A 25,113-nucleotide genomic window follows, 5' to 3' on the forward strand; every position below is an offset into this window, starting at 1 on the left:
ACTGCTCCTGTATCATGCTACAGAGAACATCTATTCCCTGCCAGTCTCCGGTGACTTAAAGACAATATGGGTTCAGTTTACTTATCACTGTACTGTACTTTTCAATCCGCAGAGAAAACCCACTGCCTTTCTGAAATAAATACACAGACATCACAGCCTCCATCCACAACAAAGAGCTGGAGGCCTGGCTCATTGCTTGGTCAAATCAACTTAGATTCACTTCAATAGGGCTATGCTGACTTATAAAAGCAAAAGAGATGGTTTGAATGCTTGCAAATCACCTTTCCAAGTCGTGGCTAGGGAAGAGTGTTCATTCCGAGAGTCCCCACCCCTTCTTCCCCACAAGTACACAGACTCCTGCCCTCTACCATGGGCCTAGCAGCTGCAGAACTGGGATTTCCTCTATTAGGTGACAAGCCCCTCAGGGCAGGGGCCATTTCTCTCCCAGGCTCAAGAGCCCCATCACCAAGCACAGCCTCTGGGCACTACCACAATATATGCCATCCTATAATAGTGACAGTGTAACACCAGCATTAAGTAGGTGACCTCAGCGACTCAGCCACCGCACTCCATGGTGTCACACTGTGCACTTGTAGTGGTTGGCATCCAGCAGTCTCTTCTCAGAAGGGTTGTCTGAAGTGAAAGAGGACTCAAAATAAGTACATTAATTAGCAAAACTTCAATTCACCAAGTCTGTCATTATTAGGTCAAGCTTGAGGGGAAGACTTTTCATATGAGGGAAATTGCAGGGCTGAGCCCAGAGAGTCCAGTGTGCGCAGAAAGTTGATACAAAGCAGCCTTCGTCATCCTGGTACAGGCCTGTGTTGTCCCCTCCTCTACAGCATTGCTTCAGGAATACAGTGTCATCATCATCCACTGTAAAATAATGGGGAAAGTGGGCTGAACTCATCCATCCCTGTGAGAGCTCTGCAATATTCACAACTGCAGTGGACTATGGGGCATTGCAGATTTTCTGTCTCCAGAAGGAGCAGAAGCCATAATAAAAGCAGAAGACTTAGAAGCCTGAAGCTCCTTGTTGTTTCTAACCTACACTGTAAGTGATCAGGTAAAGATACCTTTTTTAATGCTACAGAACAAAACATGCAGTGCTACTTGCAATGAAGGAGCCCACATTTGACAGTCAGGGAGCAAGCTTTACCTCAGATTCCCGGAGATATATCCCTTTGCCATCTTGTGTTAAGTTGCGAAAGGCCTCTGGAAAATAAATAAATAAAGGGCATTAACTTAATAGCCAAGAGATCAACACTAGCCAAGACACTCTGTCTCAGGAAAAACCTCAAAGTCAGAGTTTGTAGGCTATTCACAAGCGCATGTGTGCTTCTCCGTTCTATCGCTGGAAGATCCCTGAGGGCTGGGACACAGGGAGCAGCTGAATAAAGTCAGGCATGTTACTGTCTGTCCATCCAGCTGTGAAACCCCAAAATGCAGGCAGTCCCAATCTCACCCACTACAGTTTTGAGACATGTGCGAAGTGTCTACAGCATGAGCTCACAGACTGGATATCAGCTGTCTCATCATCACAACTGCAGTCCCACCAAAGGTATATTCCAAGGCTCTCTTCTTCCTGGAAAATGAGCAACCTCCATCTGTAATTTGCCTGCCTCCTCCTACAGAAGGCTGGTGCAAACCTGCAGGGAGCTAAATCACTCTGACATGTACAGCCTGGATGTCTGTAGAAAGCCACTGGTGGAAAGGTAAAGAGCTTGATTTCCTCTATATCTGTCCCTTGCTTTAAATTGATTATTCTTGGTCTATTCAGAAACCCAGTCCTAATTTTGACCTTGCAACTGCCAGCTGGAGCAGCGTCAGAAGGGCCAGAGCTTAGCTGGACAGCCCAGCTTCCTGGCCAGTCACGTAACGCCAGCCTCACCTCCCATGATCTCCACTCAAAGCATGAAGCACACAAAGCTCTCAAAGCTGATCTGTAAGTCGGGGTCTCCATATCTGATTGCCATCAAATTACAGACTTCATTGCTGAGTGAAATGCCTTCATAAAAAAGGGGGGGGGGGGGGGGGAGGAAAAAAAAAGGGAAAAGAGAATGAGATGGCAGTTCCCAGCTGTACACAGCTGAATGTGCACAGCTGTGGGTGTGCACATAGCTATAAGCATGCACAACTGAGTGGTCTTCAGCCCTTCTCCAACAGCGTGGTTTTTCAAACCTCCCCTAAGATAATCAAGTCTTAGCCAGCCCAAATGAGACCACTACGTGGAGATATCTCCTGCAAACTTAAAAGCGTTCAGATCTGACCCCTATACTCACAGTCCTGCCAGAGTTGGAATAAAATACACATAGGCATCCTTTGCTCATGGGGTATGAGGGTAATAACAGCAGCTGTGTTTAAGAGCAATACTCCACAAGAGGGTAGGAAAGGAGATGAAAAAGAAATTCCAGAGGAAGCTCATACAGAAACCATCAGTCCCAACATCAAGCAGCATTTACAAGGAATAAAAGTATTTTCTACTCATGGCCTGGGATTTTAGTTTGCTTTAGCAGAGGTACACCTGGGTTTCTCACTGTGCTTTCACTGACTCAGATGAACTGGGTGAACCACACACCAAAAAAGGAGGAGTGATATTTAAGCTGTAAATGTGCAAAAGAAGCTACAAGACTGAGTACCAGCCCCCACTCAAAGCCCCCACCCAGTAACAGCAACAGAGCTTGGTCCAGTATTTGGACCCATATGTATCATCTTCCATTTTTAGATCAAGCTTCAGACATTATATCTGTGAAGTCTGGCACCAGTATTGCCTCTGTGCAAGTCCCACATTTCTAGGTTCAGTCCCTGAGCTGTCATCTTCAGCAGAGGTAGCAATTTAATATGAGCTAGATCTGGCCTCCTGCATGTATCCACACAACCCCACACAGTCTTTCAAAATTAAATTAGCAACTAACAGGAAGGGATTTAAAAACTGGGTCTAAAATAGACAGACACTTCTGTTTCAGAGAACTATCAGTATGAGACCACACTGGGGCAAAATTAAGTAGCCCATCCCACAGCAAAATAATTTTCAGATGTGTTTACCCAGCTAAAGAGGGAAACAGAGATTTTCCACTCCTGGGCTCCACCTACAATTCTCAAGATGCTTCCCAGCCCTGGGCTTTTTCCAGCCTTTATGAGGAAGAGGATGAGACTTGCCAAGATGCACTGTGGGCTCATCTGTCTCCTGTACAGCTGCATGCAGTTCCACAAGGTCAAGCTTTCCTGATTTGCTAGCATCTTCTTTCTGGAAAACTTCCTGCGGGAGGTGGGGGTGAATATTTTTAAACAAAACAAGCCCCCAAAAAACAACAGATGACACCAAAGAGATTGTGAGCAGGGAGATATTGCGAGGGGGCACAGAAATTATTGTTATACCAAATAGAAAAGCAGCCTTTTCCACAGGACTCTCAATTCCTGGATACTCAGTGTGCCAGAGGCATTCAGCTTCATGAGACAATTAAGGTCAGAACATCTCAATTAAATGTCAGAGAGCACCCATTACATAAAAAAACCCAAACAAATCAAAAACTCATAGCCACTTTAACATTCACACAATTATAATATGAGGATAATGATTTCTTAGCCCACAAGCCTATATATAGGCTTGATCCTCCTCCCACTAAAGTCAATGGAAACCTGGCCGCTGATTTCAGAGGCAGTAGGAATCAACCCTTTCCCAAACCAATTCCATTCTGTCACAGCTGAACTGTTATTATGAAGGGTGAGAAGTTCAATAAGCAGGGCCATGTCCTGGTGGTAAAGAAATCACAGTAACACCCCGTTTGCCTGAAGAAATAATGCTTCAGTGAAGTATTATGAGTCAGAAGTATCACTCATGCTAAGGATACATCCAGCAGCACCAAGATACCCTGGCAGGCATCCAGACTGAAACTCGGGTGAAAATTCTGGAAATCTGGAGAAGGGGGAAAAAAAGAAGAAAAAAAACTGTTTTGAGGAGTTATTGAACATCTCTCAGAAAAATGGACTCTCACAAAATTCCCCCTCCCTTGATAGGGCTCAGGCCCCAAAGCCTTTGTGAAAATTTACGCCCACTTGAGAAGACGTATCATCTATGATGATAAAAATATGAGGCAACAGGATGGATTCTACTAGTCTCAGAAAATCCAATATGAGCTCCCTGCAGGCCTGTAATATGGAATGAAATACGGTGCACTATCTCCAGCTATTAAGAGAAAATGGAAGGAAAAGGACATCCAAAGCCGTAATCCCAAACAGAATTTACTGCATGACCTTGAGCAAAGTCACTTGACCTGAAGAGCTTTGGGGAGCAGGACTGCAGATTAATTGAAACCTTTGTGCTAAGTATCTCTCTCTCTTTCAAAGACGCACTGCCAGCTCTGTTAATATAATTAAAAGTACAGGCATCACTGAAAACATGATGCTGCATCAAAGTTTAGCATTCCTGGTTCATACATAAGTTACATGAAGAGTAACAGAAATAGACTCTAATCTCACCGCAAATCATGATTATATATTGTCTGTAGACTTCCACTGAGCAAGGGACAGAAGCATAACTCACCAATCCCTTCTCTCCAGAAAGTGAAGATGTTTTAATCTTGTAATAGCCCTGTTTACTAAATATGAATCAAGTACGGTAACGTTTTTAAATTAATGTCTTAAAATTGATGACTTATGAAAAATAAAGACTCTCTGTTCAACATAGTGTTCTCACAGATAAAACAGTGCCTGGTGGGTCACTTTGCAAAGATAGAAAAGCTATCCTTGTCCACCTTTGTCGAAAAGGGAGCAATGTCAAATTCAGCTTCAGTGGAAAAGGCATCATATCAGTCTATTGTTCATCATCTTTGTTGCCTATAATGGCCAGACGGTGTATTTTCTGTGTTGCACATCGGTTGTTACCAGTGAAGAAAGTGGGAAGAAAAACTGGATTCATCATTGTATCTGTAACTTCATTGTTGCTGTTCAGAGAAATCAGCCACTGCAATAACTCGCTGCTGTCCAGGTAGCATTATTTATAACTAGGGACCAAACTATGAACTTGTGGAGTGCTCTGGGCTGCCACTGGCAGTGGATGTCACAGTCCTCACTAGAGAGACAACCCCAGGGCTCACCTGGTTCTCACAAGCATAAGTTACACAGGCTACCTGCACCTCCTTCCTGTCTCCCAAACACAAACAACAAGGAACAGCCCTATGCATGCGCAGCAGGGAAGAGTAAATAGGAATAGTGAGCATGAACCAGGCACATCAAGGTAAAGACAAGACCCCCTTCCACCACCTAACTGCCTGAAGACCAGGCTAACTTTCTACACCTTCTAGCAGTGGTGCTGCCAAGACTGTGGCAGTGGCACAGGGTGAAATGAGATACAGTTTCAGAGTCAAGGCTGAGGTCAAGCTGGGTTTGGAGGTCAGATTCAGAGTCTGCATCCACACACAATATCTATGCTTGCTCTTCCCCCTCATTCTTTCAGTTGTTGAAATTCAAACTAGATTAGCATCGCTTACAAAATTTCTACCATATTGATTCACACCCCAGCAAATCCTTTCTCTGGAAATCTAACATGGCATCAGAAGAGTCAGTTCAGTCAGATTCAAGCCAGTTTCTCTTCTCAGAATTCAAGAAACAGATACAGGAGCTGAGGCTTTTCTCTAAGAGGGTTTATTTTACAGAAACATTACTTCTCAGCACTTACTTCTCCAAGATATATTATTCAGGATCTTCTGGAGCTGAACAGCATTTATTTCAGGATTCTGTGATATGGAAGAAAATTTTTTTTTTTTTTAAATTATTAAATCACTTTTCTCCCTCTTTTATTTCCCCAGCATGTCCCATCTTCATTCTCTGCTTTTCTGGCCCCACTCCAGCCACTGTGAAAATCAATAGAAAAAACTCCCTTTGAGTATGACAAGATTCTCAGCCTGCAAGAGCTGCAGTCTGCTCTGGGCTAAGTTCTCAGGGCTCCACACAGATCAATGCAGTAGTGCAGATTTACACTGAGTGAGGATCCAGACCGTCAACCTTTCAGCCCTGGTGCCATCTGTCCCATCAAGCACACTATCAAGAGACCTGCTTCAAATATTTCCCTTTTATCATTTACAAACAAAAAAAGATGGAAACTTCAGAATACTTCCTCCCCAAACTTTTCAAAAGCAGAGACTTCCCCTCCTCCTTGTTATACTAAAGTTTAAAGGTTTTTTAGAAACTGTGACATTTGTTTGTTTGGAGGATTTTTTTAAATGTCACTCTTCAAAAATAAAAGCCTGTTTTCAGATCACTGAGGCTTGCCAGGGTAATGCATTAAGAAATGGTACTACTGCTCACCTCTGTGCGTACTTGGACCTCCTGACAGCAAAGGACCAGCACCTCACAATATGTGGCAATTTCTAGCACATCTGAAAGCCACACCATTCTCAAAATCAAAATCTTAAACAAGTGGCAAAAAGTAAAAGCATTGCTTGGTTTTAGTAACTGCTTCCATCAAAATATTGCTATCGAAAGTGCAAATGTGTTTTTGTGAAATTGTGTTCGTCAAGTACAGTGTATGCTGCTAAATAAATGTGGCCACCTTTTCTGAAAGGTAAAACACTTTCATCCCTCACCATAGTTAGTGGGATCCCTGAAGGTCAACTCAATCCCAAATCAGACCAGAGAGATCGTTAAAAAGAATCTTTCACTAGAAAAATTAGTGAAAAAAGGTGATGGGACACCTGATACCTACTTTACCTCTCGAAACAAGTTAGCTGCCATCAAACTGTGATGAAGGATGTATGAGACAAGTGTCAATATTTCGGGGGTATTCCCTAATAGGTGACTTTCTCCAGTAAGCGTAAGAACACCATAAAGGGTAGGATGGATCCACACAGCCCACCATTTTTCCCCCCAATACAGGCAATAGGAATTAAAGTTTAGGGAAAGCACGTGAGCCTGGTCAGCTTCTGCAGTCCATTCTCCTGTTTTCCTGGCACCCACACCTGTTGGAAAATGGATCTTAGAGGGTACATACCTGCCTAGTCCTTTAGTATTCATTTACGGACCTGCTGCCCATCAGTTTGCTAATACCTTTTGAGCCTGTTGATACTGTCACATCCACAACATCCTGTGGCATTAAGTTCCAGGCATTCACACCCCATAGCGTAGAGAAGTATGCCTATCTCAATGCTAACACATTGCTAAGCTTTGCGGTCAAATCTGCTGCATGGAATCAGCACTGTATGCACAGCCCAACCTCCTGTGGCCCCTCTCTGTTCCCCACACTTCCACATCCAGACGTCCCTTGAATCATAGAATCATTTAGGTTGGAAAAGACCTTCAAGATCATCAAGTCCAACCATCATCCATGCCCACTAAACCATGTTCTGGACTACCTTGTCTCCGCACTGTCCACATGCTTTAACTTTCACAGAGCTATATAATAGTTCTGGAGGAGTTTACTCTGGCAGCTCATGCACACACTTACCTGTTCAAAATGCTTTGTGAAGAAATCCTCCCAAATCTTGCCTTCATATCTATCCACAATTTCCTTTAAGATATTTAAATAAATAAATAAATAAATCATTAACTCAAGGAAGAAAAATGTCGCCATCCAAGACAGAGTTAGTAAAGATGCTTTCCCAGAACTGCACTCTCATCCCCTGCCCTTCCACCTTCTCCCCACCACTGCAATCAATGCTATATCACTAACGCAGCCCACTGCTAAGATAGCTCTCCACCTCATAGAAATGCTATTGCTTGGAAAGAAATACTCATATAACACTCAGTGAGAAGAAATATTTCCCCCCCACCAAGCTGTGCAAGAACAAAGGATGGGGCTCACTCCATGCCAAGAAGAGAGAGAAGGGTCTCTGTCCTTCTTTATACAGGAGGATAGAGGACATGAAAGAAAGAATGGCCCTATTTATGCCAGGGGAACAGACTATGCTATAAACTCCCTGGCACAAGTTGCAGACATGCATGCACTGCCATTGAGCTCAGTTATTTTGAAAATTACCTATAGACCACTGCATGGGAACAATACTGCTCAGGTCCCATGATGTCTTCAAAACTTTCAAGGCATGAAAGGAGCAGGGAGAAGTGCAAGAAAGGACCGGGAGTCTCCAAAAAGCCATGAATAGGAAAGACTGCAGAGCAAGTAAGATGGTGTCACTAAAAGAAGTTCACAAAAAGGCAACTAACAAAGGTGTCTAAAAATTTGTTCGTCCCTGACATTTGACTGCTTCTGTCCACATGGTCCAAGGGACTCTGCCTGTAAACCCAAGCTGCCCTTTCAAAAGCGCTGCAACACAAGCACTCACATTCTCACTCAGCCTCTCAATAGGGCAGGGCAACAGGAAAAACCCAACATTCAGACCTGAAGACCGAACCACAGACCTCCCACTCCCCTCATACTCACTCACCTTAGAGAGGGTGAAACTGGTGTTCCCGCCCATTTCCCTGGAGATGCAAAAAAGCAGACACATTAAGGAGATATCCCAGAGTTGTGTGTTTGTCTCATCACAGGTGGTATCCCCCATCCTCAGACAGGGCCCCAACCCTCTGTTGCAGCATATGTTTTTTTTCCCTAGTGTAACACCTGCAGTAAGGGAAGCCCTCATGCCCACATGGCTCCTCAGGGGCTGCTGGCACGTGAAGTCTCCAAAGCACCATTTCTGCACAAGCAACCATCCTAGCATCGCCAGCAGGGCCTCCTGGCAAACTGATGGTGCATTAAAAACTGTTGTCCTTCTCCACAGTCTCAAACTTGAGCATGCTGCAAGAATCCCTTGTGCGGGCCTACCTCAAGACTTCTTGAAAGGATAAGGCTAAAAGCAGTTTCAGCCACTGAGAATCCTGAGGTCCGAGAAACCCACAGCCAGCCTCTCCAAAAGAGATTGTGCTGCTTTTTGCAGAGTAAAGTCTTTATGCTGCCCCCATTAGGCTAGAAAGACCAGACCATCCTACCATCCCAGAGAATTAGGTGCTGTCAGAGGGGCACCAGCATCTCACCAAAGAACATGCTTCCTCGAGAAGACCCGCAGGATGAATTCAGACTCCTGCTGAGGCTTCAGGGTGGATGGGACAATCACATAGATACCAGGTGCCAGGTGGAAGTCATGAGTCACTTCCCACTCATCAAGGAAGACCTGGTGCTTGTTCACAGGCTGGTGTCGGGTGAAGAAAGCAGGGGGCAGCTTTCTGTTGCTTTCCTGGTACTGTTAAGAGAAGAAACAGAAGAGAAATGTGTTCTGCACCAGCTGAACAGAGAGACAAAAGGCACATGGAGAATTCACAGGCATGGCATAGACAGCCTGCCTTCACACCTCAGATTTTTTTTACAGCACAAGCAGATAACAGGGCCCAAAGGACTCAGTCTCCTCCCAGGACATGGTGGTTCTCACTACCCACTGCCCCTGCCCAATGTTAATATGACAAAGAACAGGTCTTCCTGCAACCTTATCAACAATATAATAGTACTTGCAAGGAACAGCAGCAAAGACTGGGGAAGAAAAGAGGCTCCTGTCAGAGTGGCTACTGCAAAAGTCATTTCTATACTGGCAGAAATGACTGCAGGCAAGAACTGCTCTAGAGACTGCTCTTCACTAGCCAGAACACCCCTCCTATCCCATAGGTACCACACACTTTGTCCCCAGCTTGTCCTTTGCACTAGGGATCTGGTAGCAGAGGGTTTTCCTGAGCACCTGTGATCTGAGCATACTGCAGGAGCAACCTAATCCCTAGCCCTGACTCCACATGTGTCCTTGATCTGCCTGGCACTCTTGGCTCTTATAGATGTTTTGCTCTGCAGCACTTTTCTGCAATAGGAGGATAGATAAAGTGTTGATCCAGGCAACTCTGAACTCATTTTTAATGCCACCAAGTGCCCAGTACACAAGCCAAATAAATAATCCTGCTAGCTAAACCCACTGTCACCTTCTGATCTTGGCTGTTCCTCAAAACATTTAGCCATTTTACTCCACAGCCTCATAGTGGAGATGCTATTCCTCTTCCTTTGCCAGTATTTTTCTTACTAATAGAGCAATCTTTCTTCTGAAGGGTTCAGGGTTACTCCTCCTCATGCCCCTTATGTTAAATTCAAAGTTTTTATATTCCAGTCAATACTTTGTTGACTGTAGTTCCAATACCTTAGATGTTCTCAGCTTGCCATCTCTTTGTATTGATCCTGGCAACCGCTACAAACCTGAAATTAAAGTCCTGGCTGCCACCATTCCCCCTTGGGTGCAGCACAGCAGTGTGCTATGGCCACACTCAGACCCCCTCTGCCAGGAATTTTAACTCACTTGTAACTCTGATAATGCCCACAATATTTAAGTCAGGAAGGAGTAGCATCTTACCTCATGGTTACCATGCTGGAAATAAAATAACTGAGAACACAGTTGTGCTGCCCTGACCATACACCCAAACCAGCTCTTTGCCAGCCCAAATTCAAAGGGACTCTCATTTCAGAGGTGTTCTGAGTAGTAACAGAGTGGAAGATATACCCTTTCAAGACAAAAAGAGCTAAACCTTTCCCTCTTCTAAATAGCCCTCTGATGTCAGGGTCAAAATTGGGACTTACATCAGGGTTTAACTTCCAGGGCCCTTCCTCAGGTCCCAAAGGCTACTGGCTAAAGAAAATGCTAGAAAGCTGGCCTTCAGCTGGCCTGAGGAAGCTGAAAACACCTGTAGTGTCAGCTTCAGAGCATCCCCAGCCAGGAAGGAACCTGAGCTCCCCAGGAGACCCCTGACTTGCATGGGACATAGGCTCTGTTCCCACCTCATCCCAAGACTGGGAGGCAGCAGAAAGGTAGCTCTGGCTCCCCTGATTGCTGCAGTGAGTCCAGCTTAGACACAGCCAAGAACTGGGGCACCATCTTACAATTGCAGCAGGGACAAAGTGCTGATCGGGTAAACACTGATGCCACTTCTAATACCTTTGAAGACCTAGTGCAGAAGCTGAACAACTAATGCCCCATTTTAAGGCTTCTGAGCCCTGAGCCCTCCTGATATGGCTGCTTTTCAGAAGAGTCAGTGGATAGCTCTGCATTAATAGTGACTTACTGTGGTGCCTCACTGAACTCAAATACACTGTTACTAGCTGTCAGCCAAGGAACAAAGGCAAACACAACACCTTCAGTGTTGTCATAACAGCTGCACCAACCCAGGTCCACCAGCAAACAGCCAGCAGCGGTGACAAGGGACTTACCTCTAGGTCCACCTGCAGGAAGAATAGAAACAGAGCATCTGTCAGACAGGGACCTTTGGGTCTCACACAACATAGCCATATCATTGCTGGGAAGCAGCTACATATGCCCAGCTGGGGTCTTTGCCTTCAGAAACGTCAGCCCCTCCACCTGAAAACCCTGCCCCACAGCCATCTCTCCACAACTGTGTAAACTCACAGCAGCAACAAGAGCTGTGGCTCTGTTCATGGGCAGAGAGTGGCTCTGCAAGGCTCACAGATAAGCAGAGAATTGAGGTGGGGAAACTCTCACTCCTTCTAGTGATATCCACTCACCCCTGGATACACAGAGAACTAGCAGTATTCACACATGGGCAGCTGCCACATCATACTAGGAATACTTCTCAAGCACAATTTTACCATGGCAGCACTCTCCCTGCCTCAAAGTGGACTCCTGGCACCCTCTCCCAGCTCTTGCACATACTCTCAGAGAGAATAAAATAAAGCCCAGTGTGCTCTGAAGCAAGCTGCATTTCTCACTGCTCTGCAGGCTGACACCCAGCATGCTGGAGAGGCAGCAAGTGGGCCACAGAGCCCGAGGGAGCCTAGCCCTGATGTGTGAGGAGACTGGGCCCAGGCAAGGAGAAAAGAGCACAGATCACCCCGCGCATAGCAAAACTCTTGGTCTGCAAAGCTCTACAATTTACAGGGGCTGGAAATTTTCCTATTTGGTAAAAGCAAGAAAGGCAAAGAATTCTTCGCACCTTGTAGAGTGCAAATCCAATGAAGAGGTGAGGAGCTCATTTCCGGTGTTTGCTGCTGTGTTTCTGCATCAGGGATATAACCACATTGCAGGAACCCAGTCTTTTCTTACTGTCTTCAGCTGGTAAAACTTTCAGCCAGTACTGAGGATTCATCCAAAAGGAGCCTAAGCAAAACAAGAAAAACATTTTCATGTCATTTTCCATCACAAAATTGGTTGCCAGCTTCCCACATGATGCCTGGCATCAGACTGAATAGGTCACAGGTTGTCTGGATCTCCAGACCTCACAGGGATTTGATCTTAGGGTGCAGTTTACGAGTTTAGCAGTGCAACCACTAAGACAGGAGGAAGGCCCAGGAACAAGGAACTACATTTCCAGTCACCTGCAACTAAGAGGTCATTTTGTTTACAAATGTATCACTATTCCTCTGGTGTATGGGCTAGCTGACTTCAGACCCCACCTGCTCTGCTTCCAGAAAGGCTGAGCCTCTGCATTTCCCATTCACTTTACTTAAAGTACCACTCCCTGGAGATGCTGAGGATGCAAATTTTAACACACAAGTTTAATGCCCCAAGGAAGCTCAGTGTTGGCAACTGATCCTAGGATTCTGCAGCTCATTTCATGCCATAACCAGCCCATTGCTCTATGTTTGCGAGTCATGCAGCTTTTATGATAGCAGAAGCTAGTCAAGTCCTTCAGCTGCTTATTTCTGATGTTTGTGTGGACGTTTAAGCAGGAAGAGCACGTTTCTGTTGTCAATTTCATGTTAACAGGTATAAGGTGCTGGTAACTGTGACAGCAGAGCAATGTTACCCCACAGTCATCCAAAACAGCACCTCTCACCATTACAGAATCCCAGACTTCCTCTTGCTGTACTTCCTTTAACCCATCTCCCACTCTTCAGGGAGTACATCCACTTCTTCCCATCTTCCTGGCTCATCAGGTCTGGAGTTAATTTACAGATCATCAGATCTACAAAATGGATCTTAAAATCTCGCAGAGACATCCTGAGAAAAGAGTGCCAAGAGACATCTTGTCAGCAGTTTAGTTTAGTCCATATGGCTTATAAAAAGAAAAGGAAAGGGAGCAGGGAACTTCGAAGCCACACCATTCTGTGTTACATATGGTAATGCTCATATTTTATTAGGCAGTAAAGAAGAGAGCGTCTGCTCCAACAGCAGCATCTAGCAGTAGCAAATGCATGACTAAGATTTCAGCAAAGTATAGCAGCACAGAGATTAAAATAATATTGCCACCAAAGGGACCGCAGTGAAATGACACAGGCAACAACATTGCCACCTCTTGGCAGAAGCTGTGGAGAAACCAGGAACAAACATAAGGCAAGCAAGAGCTTCCCAAAGCTACCTTAAAAATAAAAGGCAGGACAAAAGTTCCTGAAAGCTGCCCATGTCTCCAGGAGCCCTGGGAGACCTGGCAGCATCCTGCTTCTCCCTCACTCCTGCCACTGAAGAACAGTGCATCTCTTCTGTGTCAGCACAGCTACTGCTTCTCACATCATCAAGCAGAGGAGGAGAGCAAGAAAGCAAGCATGGGCTGTTATAAAGCAGATCACATATGCCTCAACCTAAGTGGCAATGTGCTGCTTCATCTCCAGACGCAGCCCCAGAGCTACTGGCAAGGAGAGAAGAGGCGAGACTATGCCATTACCAGAATTCTCCATCATCCTTCTTTTTCCTCAGCAAAATCTTCTCCTTCGGGCTCAGCAGCTCCCATTTGTAAGAGCTGAGGGGAAAAACATGAGGTGACTAACCAAATGTGTCCTCAAATTCAAGGTACATAGCTTTCCTCTACAAAAAGAGGCCAAATCCCTGTCCCCATATATCTCCACATTTATACCCCACTAAACAAAGGCCCCCTATGCCTTCAGCCATAGGAGACTCTCCACAAGCACTCTGGTCCCCATGAGCTGTAGCTAAGTGGCTCCAGTTTTCTCCGGCAGAAGCCAGAAATGCTCCATTTCCATTAGCCAGTCCATTCACTTGCACACACAGCTTCCAAGTGCTTAAAATATAAAAATCTAGACCTGTTTTGTTGGTTAATTTTCTGTCAAAGGAGACATAATAGGAAGAGTGTTTGGCATAATGAATGAATGACTAGGACAGCACAAGAGGCAGCTGGGAGTCATTTAAAAGGCAGGCCTACAGTATGTTGCTCATTATGCTCTTCAACAGGAACAGCTGGTATGTTGTCATTATGTGACAGACATGCATCAGAGAAGTTACTGCTCTGCAGACAAGGTGAAAGTCACTCACATTCCCAACACCTCCCTATGCTCTTCCCTCCTCCCTATCCCCAAGCCTCAGCCAACAGGGCCTGTGCAGGGAATGAAGTGAAGCTTGGAAGGAAGGAACGTGCACCGCTTCAAAGAGGAATAGGACATGAGTCTACAGTTGCCTGTGGTCTAGAATGCAAAACACTGTCTTTCATGGATCCCAATCAAAACATTCAGGCAGATGCAAATATAGGGCCCATTTGCCTCACTAGTTGCTTCCTCTGATCTCATACCCAATTGTAGTTCCCCAAACAGCCAGGACGGAGGACTCCTTTGCAGCCACCCAGCTCCAACACTTTCCCACCCATGGAGGACTTAGCACAGTCCCTCCTGTGATAAAGGGCTGTGTGCCCTGAAACATGCTTTTTGTTTAGAGCCTTCTGCACAGCTATCTGTCACTTTGCATGCCATCAAGATCACAGCAACATGGTCAGCATCTGATGTTCATATTATGTTTCCACTGGCATTCAGTGAATGGAAAAGCAGAACTGAGCTTGTTGAAGCTGCACGTGTGAAGTGAGCCCAGCTACGTGAGCATTATCTGCTGGAGAAATACAGATCTATCGAGTCATTGCTTTGACACCAGACGGTCTGTGCAAGCAACTGTTACTTATCCTAATGCTGCTCTCAGCACTAATTCATGCCTGAAGATGGCAGCATCTTTCCTCCAAGAAACCCTTCCTCCCACTCAGCATCAGACCTTCCCTTTTTTAAACTCACCTGTCACTCCAGTCTCCCTTCCATTCAATTTTTCCCCATGGATTTCTCAGTCTCACTAGGTTTTCTGGTCCACATTGACAGGTCACCTGTATAAAACAGTAACACTGTGCTTACCAAGGTCTCAGCAGTTCTCATCTGGTTTATATCACTGTACTATGTCAGATATTAACAAAGATTTTGTTTGTTCTCATATATGCCAGCAAGTATGATGATAAAAATCTATGAACAACTCTGAATGCTGGCACAAAGAGATTAAGATGCTTTATCTTACCTTCTATAACTGAAACCAGAGACCTCACAGTTTCCTAATTTGGAGGCTTGTCCGTAAATTCCTCTTCCTTTCCAACATCTGCTCATTTTGTGCTTATGTGGGGGCAGGATTGTACTACTGTGAAAGCTAAGTCCTACCCCAGTGCAATGGCATAGCACAATGCAGCCCGTGGGGTAACCACATAGATTAGTGTCTCCTGAAATGGGATGCCATGGTGGGAGAAGAGGGAGCCAGGCTGACTAGGGGCTTTGTTGGCAGCATACAGCTCCACGTGCTCACTCAGTCCCTTACTCCTGCCTGGCTCTTCATCCCATCAGAGGAGCCAGACTGACAGACATGTCGCCGATAAAGTCCATACCTAAAACCCTCCTGCTGTGTGTGGGAGACAGGTGTGCATCATCCAGCTCATAGTATCACTTCCAGCTTCCCTAGTATCTCTTGCTAGAGGTACTGAATGTGCTTTCACCCATAAAGCCCCACAAAGAAGTTCTTCACTACCCTTGTCAACCTCCTTTTGAGGTTGGACAAGATAGTCATCCATCAGTCCAGGAGGAGAAAGCTTGAGCCTTCTCCCACTCTTTGGGACCTATTATTTTATTGTCCCTTACCTCTAGACAAATATCCTTAGGGGACTCCCAATGATACTTCTGCAGATCAGTGGGGTCTATATGGTACTCTGCACAGGAGCCTAGTTCAGTTCCCTCACTTTAGCCTTGACTCACATTTCCATCTGCAGTTTTTCATGTTTTGGCCCTTGTATTCAGTTATCTTTACTTCTCTATGGCCTCCCCTCTGACTTCAGATGAAGGCTTTTTACCCAAAGTAGGGTTCAGCACATCCTCCCAGCATCCCCAAAGGCCAGTTCTTTCATCCTTAACAGCTAAGATTCATTTGTAGGTGATGCTCTCAGCAGAGCCCTGTGAACCATTCCCACCCTTAGAGATATGCTGATCTATAACCATTGTCCTTTACATCAGGTTCATGATACTAATGTGGACACACTTGAAAGTGAATCTTTACAAAGCACGCAGCCTCTTTTAGCCTTAGACTAAGAGAAGAGCACTGGGGGAGGAGATACAGTAGTTGCCCTGATTAAGGGTTGAACCTATGACTGCAATAAAAATTGCTGACATCCAAACAAACCTGGACCCAGGACATTAGGGCTAGTCTTACCTTTCTAATACCGGTTACTGTGTAGGCATGGCCAGCAACAAGCCCATTCTTCAGGACCTTTGTGGCCTGTATACAAGGAAGAGAAACAGAAGGAAAATAAACCTTTCATTCTATCCCTACTTACACAGCAGACTCATACCAATACTAGAGACCTGTACCTGTGTAAGCAATGACTCTCGAAGCAAACGGAGAATGGTTTGAACTGAAAAAAAAATTAAGTCTAAGCTCCTAACAGCCATATTTTGCAGTATGTTTGGAATTGGAAGGTAGATTCGGAAGGTCCCTTCCTAAATTTGGATCTTTGACTAGAGACCATCTCACTTTTAAGTCCGGGAGGTTAGGTTTTGATTTTCAGACTGGTAGGGCTTCCCAACAGCTGAAATGTTAGCATAAGGCTTGGAAGCCAAGACCGGAATTCATGTTCTGAACTACACACCTCTCTCTGTCTTAGCTATAAGCTTATTCCATGAGTCTCTGTGCCTCACTGTACAAGTGGAACATTTATTTAACAAAAAGAGGAATCCTTATTTAATAGAGGTTCTTTGATAGATAAACCAGTTCCTAAATGTAACAACAGGGAGCTGAAAGCAGCAGGGAATCAATCCATGTGCAAACTTTAACATTAAGAATGTGATTTCTACAGAAAATCACGTGTGGCAGCTTTGATACTTTTTGAGTCACAATCACTAGCTGAGCAGAGGGAAACAGATCTGGAAAGGCTTTTAGCTGTGTAGCCATTTTATGTCACTCCAAGTCTCACCCCTAAATGTGTATGACAGCCCATGAGAGATCTGCTGTAGGCTGCTCTTGTCAGGATATCCCACAGATCAGGAGGAGCTGCTGCAAGATTGATCCTTATATTAACACCACCTGTAAAATCCACCAAGGCTTCTGAAACTTGCCCAATCTGCAGATCTTCATAGGAGCCATGGAGTCTAGCAAAAAAGAAATCAATATATTCTTGGGGTTATAGTCACAGATGATAGGTCGAGGAAGGCTGTAACTAACTCATGTTTACTTTAGGGGAATTTTTCTCATTTAGGAAGAGAGGAATCTAGCAAATTGCCTCCAAGATTGGCCATAGTCTGAAAGGGACTCTTCACTCCCTATCATCGCTCACTGCACAGTGGTGAGAACATGCACATCACTACTTCTTTGATAACTCTGCCTCAGTGAATGTTGTCTGAATATATCACTGGAGAATGATACAGTGCCTTGAGAGTTCAGTCTCCAATCCAATTTTCTTCACCACTGCAGAGCAACTTTGTCAGCTCTTTCTGTTCTGATGATAACCCCAAATGGAAATAACTGAACTTTCTCTCCTTTGCTGTGATCTTTTTCTCAGTTAACTAGGATCTTTCCTTGCAGACATTATTTCAGCCCAAGATTAACACACTCCACCAGTTACACCTTGTTGCTTATCTTCTTAGTCCTGATAAACCACACGAGACAAAACACCCCGAAGAGAAGCCAGTATTCTCCCCCGTGCCATGTGACTTGTTGAATGGGTCAGCTGTGGGGAACCCCAGAGCAGGAACTTCTACCAAAACCAAAGTACAATTCTTCAGCAGGCCCCCAAAGTAAAACTCATTGGGAGGTTTTTCAAATTGATAATGCATCAAAGGAGGCATCAGAAATCATTCACCTTTGAAAATCCCTATCTGTGGCCTCCCACTCCTCTGCGGTATTTACAAGGCAGGCATCATCCTAGCCAATACACTCCAAACAATGACAACAGAGGACAACTCCCCAGGATAGGTCTGTTTTCACACCTACTCCTAAACCCTTGGGTTTAAACTCAAGGGCCTAGATGGATAACAGCTACTGCAGTGGCAGCTTTTACTGTGTAGTAACAGAAAGATAAGAACCATTTAGTACACTCCAAATGTGGCAAGGCCTAGGAGGTGCATTTATAAACAAGAACAAACTGCATTGGCACCAACCAACATATTTTAGAGAGACTATTTGAATAACTTGGAATGAGTCACTTACTTAGCATATGCCTTCTCCAGAAGGGCTCCCCAGAACACGTTCTTATAGACTGAGGAAACAAAGACCAGATCCCCCACCTCGTTCACCGGCAGGCGATCATCAACCCATTCACCGAAGTGCCAGAACTGTCAGGGGAAAAGAATGAGCTGATGTTTCCCTTGGAGGGGACCTCCCCTTTAAACAACAGCAAAGGCAAGGTAGCTTAGCTGGGGGCACAGGACGAGCTGCCTTGGGGGGGAGGGCTGCTTTGGGTCAGTGGGATGTGCTGATACACCCACAAAGCCAACTCCTCAGCTCCACCCTGCCAGAGGAGAAAACAAAGCACATACCAGTAGTAAAAGGATTAAGCAGGGAAATTAGACACAGCTAGGCTTCTGGGAAGATGTTCCTAACTGCAGGGTAGCAGAATCGCATCAAGAGCTGGGCAAAGGGGTAGAAGGTTAGAGCAGATATGCTCAAGTCCAGCTGACTGTTGCCACTATGGATGAAGACTTTTGTCTGGATTAAAATATGGCTAGGGTACAGCTGGAGAGAAGGGCCAAGCGGAGGTATAACCTCCCAGTGGCTTGTAGTTGATCCACTGCCTGCACTGCTTTGTGGGAGGGGTGATGGGCTACTCTCCAGGCCAGGATACGCTCTGGCCACTTGCCACTGGCCAAGGGGAACTGTGTACAAATTAGATCTAAGGGTGTGACACAAAACATAACAGAGGATTTCTGAAGATCTCCCACGCTCTGGGGGAGCAGATGTACCCGGAAGTGGAAAATGCCAGCATATTTCCTCTCAAAGCTCTGGTTTTGTGGCACGACTACAGCCAAGATGTCCTGGTGGAACGTCAGGGCTTCCAGGGCCGCCAGGAACCAGCAGTTCTCTGCGCCAAGACAAACGGACACATGCAGTTGGCTGAAAAGCGAGAGTTGTCAGCCAAATTCAGGAACACCACCAAGATCCTAGCAGAAGAGCTGTTGTGCTGATGTCTTTACAATTATAAGAAATCATACACAGAAAATGAGATGATCCAGACGTGTGCTTTATTTAACCAAACCATGATTGGTTTATAATTGTTCTCTTATGATCTTTTCATTTGGATACTGTTTGGTTAAATAAGAAATTTAGCAAGAAATAGCTCTTAATGGAAACATTCCGTTTTTTTACTGACATTGCGTGTTTTTTTTCTGTTCTCTGTAAAGGCACACTATTAAAAAAAAACCTTTTCCCTTTTTCTTTGAAAACATTAACTTTTCAGAAGAGAAAAATCATTTCCAATGGATCTCACATGCAAGACTGTACTTATCAGACTTTGTGTTTTAAGGGCTTAAAGCACTTTAAAATAAATTTAGTCCTGCCCCTACCTGTTTTGCAGATGACAATATAGCCTTTTAATTTAGGTAACATGGGCATAAAAATGATTTTTCTAACTGCTAAGCTGGGAAGAGAATGCACTCACACTAACCTTTAGATACAAAGATAGTGAAGGTCTCAGATTTTCCTGCTTCTGTGGTCTATGTTCAATTGTCGTCAAGCAGCAACGTTACAGACCAGTAAAAGCACAGGATCACTTCCTATTGCAGTACTAGCATGCACAGAAGCAACACAGAGAGCAGCAATTTCAGCTTGTGGAGACACCTCTCACCCTTCAAATCCCACCTTGAAGCTTGCCAGGTTTTTTACTGAGCCTATCCCATCCTAATGATTGCTTCATCCACACCATGCCAAGTGAGGAGATAAGTATATGTGCACCTTCTATTTCTATGCCAAGTTTTATACAGTCAAAATTCCACACAAAATGTTATCTTGTATAAGAACACTTAGATATTTATACAAAGGATCTTCCTTACCCACCAATCCTTGGCAGAGATCAAGTTGCTTTCTGTTTGCAGGATAAAATACCGGACTTCTGTGCAAAGCCTGGGAAGCACACAACCAAAAAGAAAAGAGGGAGAGTCAAGTCAATAACATGAGCTGATTTAGCTTGAAGCCAAGGAATTTCTGCCTTCAGAGCTGCGATCTTGTAAGATGGGAAATCCAATGAGTTCCTAGTCTAGGATGTAAAAACCTCATAGATATGTGACACAAAACACTCCCTCTGCCTGTTCAAAGCTTTCAAAATACTTAGGATCCCTTTGTCCCAGCAGATATTGTTCTGGTTCAGGTATAGCTTCAGTATTATCATGTGCTAAGGCTAATCTGAAACAAGCCTGGGCACACATCTGTGTTTGGTCTACATTGAATTTGGTCTCAGACATAAGCCACTGGTGCTCAGATGCATCACCACAGGTCTCCACGAACACCTTGCTGAGAAGACAACCCTTCAGACCTGCCAGCCCTGCTCCTCTGTAATTGCTGACAGGTTTCAGCCAAAAGAGGCTATGATGGCAGAACATAACTGTTCAAACTTTCAGCTAACCTGGCTGATATCTCCACCATTTGCCTGACAATCAAGCTACAGACTAACTGATGGCTGCTACAAAAGTTCCTGTTGCTGTGACAAGAATGGGTCTGTGAATAATTGTTCAGAGAGAAATTTTTTTTTTTTCCCCTCTCACAAGTGCTTCTGGGGTCAAATTAATAGACTAAGTGTCAAACTTACGTTTCACTCTAATGACCCACAAATTGCTCAAGCTAATTTTCACAATGTTGGCTTCCCCTTCAGGCAGTAGCACAGAAACAGCAAACCCTCAGAAGGCAGTCACAGTAATTAGACACCAACCCCTATCCTTGGTGAGTTTGGGTGTTCAGTTTGCAGGCCATCAGTCATAGATGCAGCAAGCTACAAGCCTGCAGGCTGAATAGCAGAATCTCAGCGTTTCCTCTGCAGCATAAGGACTGAAGGATGCACAGCATGTGTCTTCAGAGAGCCTTTGCTGGGCTAGGTTTGGCATTCAGAACAAATGGCAGCCTTCTTGACGAGGCAGTTTTAGAGTAGCTGAATGGTGGACTGAGAGACAGAGGAGGTTTCAAGTCCATTCCAATATCCCTGGGGTGGAGGGACACCTGAAGGGTTTTGTAGAGGCCAGGACTCATATTGGCCTTTCCCTCCCAAATACCTCTATGCTGATATAACTGCCTCAGCCACAGTGCCCAGCACAACCCAGCTCAGGCTCCTGAGGACTGCATTCTTCCTCTGCCTGCAAATCCTGACTTAACACAAACCATATGCGAGACTGAATTACGTATGAAACTCTGAGAACCAGGGCTGCTATTCCCAAGCTCTCCTGCTTGCTTTGCAAAGGTGCCTCTACTTTCCCAGTGATTTTCATGACTTTTGCAGAAACTCAGCCCTTCTAAGAAATTGGTTAAATCTGACAAAATATGACAGCTAGAAAATAACTTATCTAGGAGATGCTATCTGCTATTACCTGGCAGAATTCCTTTACAGATACGGTAACATAAGGAGTCAGTGCTACTGTAATTCTCAGATAATTCTATACGTTGCTTTCAGGAAGATCTGATTGTCAATACGTTGCTTAGTGCCTCAGTAAGAACAGAACTGCCATTGTTATTAACAGGCCTTATCTAACTGTGCCAGGCCCCTGTCCTGGCCTCCTAGACTTCTTATCTATCCATTTGTTATGAGAACTTGCTCTGTGACCAGCCCTTGCAACCAGGTGTCTCTTGTTGTGATGTTCAGTTTAAGCATGGGATACCAGCAAAGGCCTTGGAAATATGGAAACAAGTAGAAAACAGAGGCTCCAGAACTAAAACAACTCACTGACTGATGACCAATTACTGGTCGTGGTAGAAGCTTAACCTTGAGAGCTGGGAAAAGATTGCTCTAAGTACAATAGACTAAACAGTTAAGCAGGAAAAAAGCAGCCCAGCAAGAAGATAAGGCACCTGCCGCTGCTCGTGAAAGTCGCAGCCGCCAGTATCACAACAGTATGTGGGCCATGGGAGAGCGGTCAATGACTAAGAACTGTCTAGAAACTCGGAAATCTTCTAAAAGGTCAAGACCTTGAATTCTGGGGAGAGGGATCATCACCATGAGAACTGTCATCACAGAATCATGGTGGGATCATCAGAGCTGTGAGCTCCAAGGACACCAGCTCGCCTCACTCCCTTCGCCTGCTATTTCTGCCTGCTCTGAGCATTACTGGATATAAACGGAACAAAGCTCGTTATGATTTTGGGCAACAAATGCTTCAAAGGCAATTATGAAACTCCATGTACCCCAGCTTCCAAAATGACAGCTGATACAATAAGTGTGATCTCTGGAGGTATTAAGGCACAGCTAAATTAAAGTCTCAGAGTAGTCTGCTCAATGCTAACACTATTTGCTGGCTATCATGAGATTATTCACTGAAAGTCACTTACATGTGGCCTCTTCCACTGTAAATTTCGGGGTAGTTTCTTTAGCAGTGCTCCCGTTCCAATAGAGCTGATGTTAGCAGGGAAGCTGTCATCTGTGAACAGGCATTTGTTCTTCAAGCACATCTCCAGTAAGGCCTGGTAGTTCTGCTGGATGGGTGGAGTGTGGTTTTGAAAGATGCTCCTGCCTAAAGGCACAGGTGACTTCTTTTTTTTCAAGCACGGCAGAAAAGGCATGGCGATGACCATAGTAACACCAGGCTAATTTCTTCCACTGAGGATTCTGCAGGGATCTCGCCCTGCACAGTCCTGCCAGAAACTCCTTGTTTCTTGGGATGAGGTGTGTCTTCTCCAGAAGAATTACTGATCATTAAAATAAGTGTAAAAAGTCAGTTTAATCATGGCTTTTAAAATCTTCTCTTTAGCTAGCAGGGGGATGTGTGGGGATGGCAGTCCCAGGAGAAGTGGGGGACTAATCTAGCACCTATTCCTGCATTTTCAAGGCTTTATATTCGCTGTAGATCTGAGTGAAATCAAGATGAGTGACCCCATTGACTTTTATTGGGGCTTTGAAGCCATAGATATGGCTATTATCAGTCTCCCTCTGGACTATTTAGGCTCTCCAGGATATTTTCATAATGGGCTGCAACATGAATGACAGTCTTTATTCAATCACATTCTGGCATGTGGACATTTTCCCTCCCCAAAAAAGAAAAATAGCGAGATAAACCAAAGGCTAACAGAAAAATGGAATACATTAGGTGTTACAAAGCTGTTACTCACAACTCCCCAATGGTTATTTTGCACTTTTTGCCTCATTTTGGAGAATGATACAATCTCCCCCAAGAGATCACATACCATCTTGCTGATTACCACAGATTCACACATGAAATCGCATGCTGAGAGTTTTTCTTGTAACGTTCAAGACAGATGTTTCTCATCCCCCCACTGAAAACAGCAAAGAGAGATTTCATAGCCCTTCTTAATACTAGCAGCTATGCTAAACATTAGCAGCCATCACCTTTTGCTGTAAGTGGTGGCTCCTGGGAGAAATCATGATTAATATCTCAGCAGGCAAATCACACCCATCAGTGGTAACAAGGTGATCATAATCATAGCCTTCTCATTACAGTGTGGACTGAAAAAACTAATCTAGATACAAAGTTCAATAAATGGTTCACATGCCATAATGATACAGTATTTGGAAGGCTTCCCTGCAGAGGAGGCTCTCTGAGACTCAAAATCACTGCCCCGGGCACCCAAGGAAACTGGTCTCAGTTAGGAACCAGTTGATTGTTACTCCCATTGAAGCTGAAGGTCACTGGTGTTCCCTGTGAGAAACCATACAACCGCAGATTGCACTGTCCTCCCACGCAGAGCCCTCATTTGTTATAAAACCATTCTACAACTGATCCACAAGGCTTGATCCTTAAGGGCAACGAAGAGAAAATCTTCAAAATATAACCCTGGAAACAAAACTTCAATTTTCTATTGTACAGTAGACATTTCAGACCTGAAAAAGGATTTAAGTGCCTAACAACTTGCCTACTTTTTCTCCAGATGAAAAATACTGTCTCTCCCTCCAAACCTTGCTTTTTTACAGCCATTGACCTTCACGGCTACAACAACATGAGCAACAGACAGAGAGACAGATTTAAGAGAAAAACAAGAGGAAGAAAACAGCCTGGAGACCGGCTGCACTTTATATAGACAGACAAAACACATATGAAGAAGAATTTCTCATTTTGCTGCTCCCCAGGAAAAGAAATGGTGAGCAATTGACATACTTTGAGATACACTGAAAAGCAAATACTTGAGACTTGATTTTTGGGTGTGCAGAGCATCCACAATGCCTGATAAAATCATTGTAACCCTTCACCAGTTCTCACCTCAGTCTGGCATTTATTTGAAAAAGAACTAAACTTTATAGATAGGCCTTGAAACCCTGAGATAGTATGAAAAAAACAATGCTTTCAAAAATGGAGGTTTAAATCACCTGAATATGTAGCCTTACTTTCAAGAAACTCAGCCAGCAGCCCCGACTGTAACAGTGTGTGTTGAGAGTCAATGATGCAGCTACTTGATATGTTTTGAAAACCTCCCAGCTGAACCTGCCTGTAGGTGTATTGTTAAACTCTTTTCCAAATTACCTGGAAATCTTTGAACAAAAGATGCAATGAAGCATTTTATGTGTAATGAACGTCACTGCTTAGACAGCTACAAGGTGTTCCACCTTGTGTTTTAACCTTCTGCCTCCTGTCTGGCCACGCTCATGTGTACAGGCAGGTGCCAGATACAGTTGTATACGACTAGCCAAGGTATACCTGGAAATCACTTGTACTCCACTCAGGAATGTTACTGAACCAGACTGAATCGGAGTGTCCCTCCGTGTCCTCTGGCATGGGTGGAGCGGAGTGTGTGCATGTCTGTTCCAGCAATTAAAATTTCTAAG

General features: G+C 44.6%; 1 protein-coding gene across 1 annotated transcript; it reads right to left on the bottom strand.

Moving 5' to 3' along the window:
- Window positions 1-746: 746 nt before the first annotated feature.
- Window positions 747-22,898, bottom strand: LOC128150534 (calpain-14-like). The gene is given in 20 exon segments (XM_052806795.1): window positions 747-876; window positions 1,160-1,215; window positions 1,892-2,010; window positions 3,183-3,259; window positions 3,379-3,447; window positions 3,852-3,916; window positions 5,678-5,735; window positions 7,442-7,504; window positions 8,379-8,415; window positions 8,968-9,177; window positions 11,897-12,068; window positions 12,748-12,911; window positions 13,573-13,647; window positions 14,918-15,003; window positions 16,362-16,427; window positions 17,122-17,296; window positions 18,354-18,478; window positions 19,106-19,224; window positions 20,192-20,261; window positions 22,668-22,898. Coding segments are annotated over 20 exon segments (2,064 nt in total). The 3' UTR covers window positions 747-849.
- Window positions 22,899-25,113: the final 2,215 nt, after the last annotated feature.

The sequence above is a fragment of the Harpia harpyja genome, chromosome 13, assembly GCF_026419915.1.
Source record: "Harpia harpyja isolate bHarHar1 chromosome 13, bHarHar1 primary haplotype, whole genome shotgun sequence".
NCBI lineage: Eukaryota > Metazoa > Chordata > Aves > Accipitriformes > Accipitridae > Harpia > Harpia harpyja.